The sequence below is a fragment of the Aegilops tauschii genome, chromosome 1, assembly GCF_002575655.3.
Source record: "Aegilops tauschii subsp. strangulata cultivar AL8/78 chromosome 1, Aet v6.0, whole genome shotgun sequence".
NCBI classification, from domain to species: Eukaryota; Viridiplantae; Streptophyta; class Magnoliopsida; order Poales; family Poaceae; genus Aegilops; species Aegilops tauschii.
In genome coordinates this window covers 366581458-366584526 of record NC_053035.3, presented here as the reverse complement: position 1 = coordinate 366584526, position 3069 = coordinate 366581458, and the positions used below count along the sequence as shown (strand labels likewise).

At 50.3% G+C, this 3069-nt stretch overlaps 1 protein-coding gene across 1 annotated transcript; it reads left to right on the top strand.

Annotated features, from left to right (window-relative positions):
• Positions 1-711: 711 nt before the first annotated feature.
• Positions 712-2824, top strand: LOC109780608 (uncharacterized). The gene is made up of 2 exons (XM_020339188.3): positions 712-1542; positions 1663-2824. The coding sequence occupies exons 1-2, from the start codon at positions 809-811 to the stop codon at positions 2492-2494; spliced, it is 1566 nt and encodes a 521-aa protein (XP_020194777.2). The 5' UTR covers positions 712-808; the 3' UTR covers positions 2495-2824.
• The last annotated feature ends 245 nt before the right edge of the window (positions 2825-3069 follow it).

Sequence of the window (3069 nt, the reverse complement as noted above, 5' to 3'; positions counted from 1 at the left end):
TAGGGTTTTACACCGCAAGGTGGCCCAAACCTGGGTAAACTACTGTGTCCATCCTCTTCCCCGCTCGCACGAACTCGACAAGGCCAAGCTACAAGGTGACGAGCGTGAGATTAGAGCTTAGGTAGATCTTCGCACACGCCCTAGAGTTCGAACCTTGTTTTGGGTCCGCGGAGCCCTGATTCCGACAAATACGTCGTTGTGGTTGATTGTTTCGGAAAATAATTATTTTCAGAGTGTTGTGTAAAATTACATCACGCCCAACGCCATCAGTCACTAACAAGTGCGGTCATACACATGGATACGCCCGCATATGCGTAGTGTGACCGTATCTGCACGTTTGAGTTAAGTTATTAAGTGACCATATAACCGTATTTTCAAAGTTTTAGAACCAAACTGAACGTGCAACGCAAGTTCAATAACTTCCGGTGATATTACCTCATCTAGCTAGGTGCACGGTGGGCTAGTGCTGATCCTTTGGTCAGTGTCAAACATTGGCGCGTTGTCGACTCGTGCCACGGCTGGATCCAGTGGTTTCGTACGGTCAACGCGAAAACGAGACCCATTCAAAGGCGGCCCTAGCATCCGCAATCCTACGGATAGACTTCCAACGAACTTCAGCTTTGATCTCCAACATATACTCCGGGCCGGCAAGCAGTCCGATACATCAACAATCTGAGGTTTGTTTGCACCTCCTTCCAATATACAATTCGCCAACAACTTCCAAGCCCTAGAACACCGCGGCGCGTGCGCGATCGCGGACGACGGGAAACCAGACCGAGCGGCGCGGACGAGATCGAGCGACCGACCGATGATGGCACCGGAGCCGGCCGTTCTACCCGACGACGCCCTCGCGGAGGTCCTCCGGCGCCTCGCGCCGCACGTCCTGGCCGCGGCCCGGCGAGTCTGCAAGGCGTGGCGCGACACCGTCGACGCCTGCCTGCGCGGCAGCCTGCTCTCGCGCTCGGTGCGCGGCATCTTCATCAACTTCACCCAGCATAGCTGCTTCTCCGAGTTCTTCTCCCGCCCCTCCACGGGCCCGGCGATCTGCGGGGGGCTCGACTTCCTGCCCTGCATGGGCGTCCAGGTCACGGGCCATTGCAACGGGCTCCTGCTCTGTGGCGAACGGATGAACGAGGACCGTGCGCTGCCGCGCGAGTACGTCGTCAATCCGGCGACGCGTCGGTGGGCACGTCTGCCCCGACGCCCTCCGCCGCACATGCCGGGATTCGACCAGACCGCCTACCTCGCGTTCGATCCCGCAGTGTCGACGCACTACCAGGTCTTTCTGATCCCACGCCTGCCAGCGGCCGGCGAAACGGACGACGACGACGACGAGTCGGAGTGGCCTCCCGCGTCATACGTGATGCATGTGTTCTCTTCGGTGACACAACGATGGGACGAGACGACCTTCCTTCGGGAAGGGGAGGCTGCAGGGATCGTCGGCAACATGGATTCAGATTTGTGGTATAATCGGCATCGTTATCATGCCGTCTACTGGCAAAGCACGCTCTACATTCATTGCCAGCATGGCTATCTTGCGAGGTACTGTAACTACTTACTTGCTCATCGGTGGTCATCCTAATTTAGCAAATATATACTAGTAGCTAGTATGATCCACTTATGTTGTTATTAAGTTGTTTATCCGATTGTTCATATTTGCAGGATGTCCTTATCAGATCTCACGTATACAGTAATCAAGCTACCAGGTGCCTGTGAATTGAGAGGTTATCCCAACCACCATCTGGGGAGATCACTTGGAGGGGTGTATTGTGCGATACATGATGGCTGGAATCAACTTCAGTTTTGGTATCTCAATGAATCGTGCGGTCAAATTGAATGGGTGTTAAAACATGATACCTTTCTTGGAAAGGCCTTTGAACGTGAGGACTATGCTCGACAACTGGCCAAACGATGGATCTTGCAGGATGTTAACTACCGCAAGTGGTCCTCCAAATACCCTGAGGACGCTGCTTACACAAGACATGCAAATTACAAAGCGCCGGTGGAAGAGAAATATGATTGGAACTCCGACGAGGATAACGTTCTTGACATTGAAGATGATGTTCAAGGGGGGTGCCGTGACAACTATTATTTCCTTGGGTTTCATCCTTGTAAAGAGGTTGTCTTCTTGATTTCATCAGGGATATCAGCCAGGGGACTGGCCTATGACTGGAACAACTCGAAATTCCAGGATTTGGGCACTTCATGTCTGGCAGACTACGATCCCTTCAACGGACGACCATGCGGACAGACGGACTCATCTTTCCCATACACGCCTTGTTGGATGGGCGAGTTTGCTGGTAACGAATTAGAATCTCTACTTGAAGATGAGAAACTATATAGAAAAAAGTTGGAACAGAAATCTCAACGTAAAGAGAAAGCCACCTTTACCTTTATGGACGAGTACGATTTGCGCAAGCATCGTGGGCACACCAAGAGAGTCAAGGACTCTAACGCCAAGAATCGCCGTAGACGCCGCATGGCGGCTTGGTAAGAACCAACCTTGACCGACTTGAAGTTCACCGTGATTCGCCGGGGTAACCAAGTTCGAGCTTCGTAAGGCCACAGCGGAGCTAGTAACTACCATTGCCAGATCCAAGCTGCTTGAATAAGTCAAAGTACCTACATTCTCAGTAGGAATTATTCGAAGCTGTTTTTTTCCTTCGGTGTGTGGATCCAGACTCGTCAGCTATTGAAGGGCTTTGGCACTGTAAAATTGCTTGACTGTTACGATACACAAATAAAACCTCATTTGCCGCTGAAGTTAGTGGGATATTTTGTAATATAAATAGTTCCTTCTAGTAGTAAAAGTGATTTTGCTATCTATATGTGATGATGCTGCCACTTCTAATCAACTCAATATACATTCGTCTGTGTTCTTTTAGTGTAATAAGGTTTTGCATTTGGTCCTATTTGGGTTATCTTGACCATTCGTGTTGCAGCCACCTAATTAGGATAAAGTATACTATTGTCATCTCAGTTAGTAATCAGGTATGAGGTCTGTTGCTTTGTGGGTACTGGTAAAATCAGAACCAGGGAAGCACCGCCTTATAATGTATACTACCATTT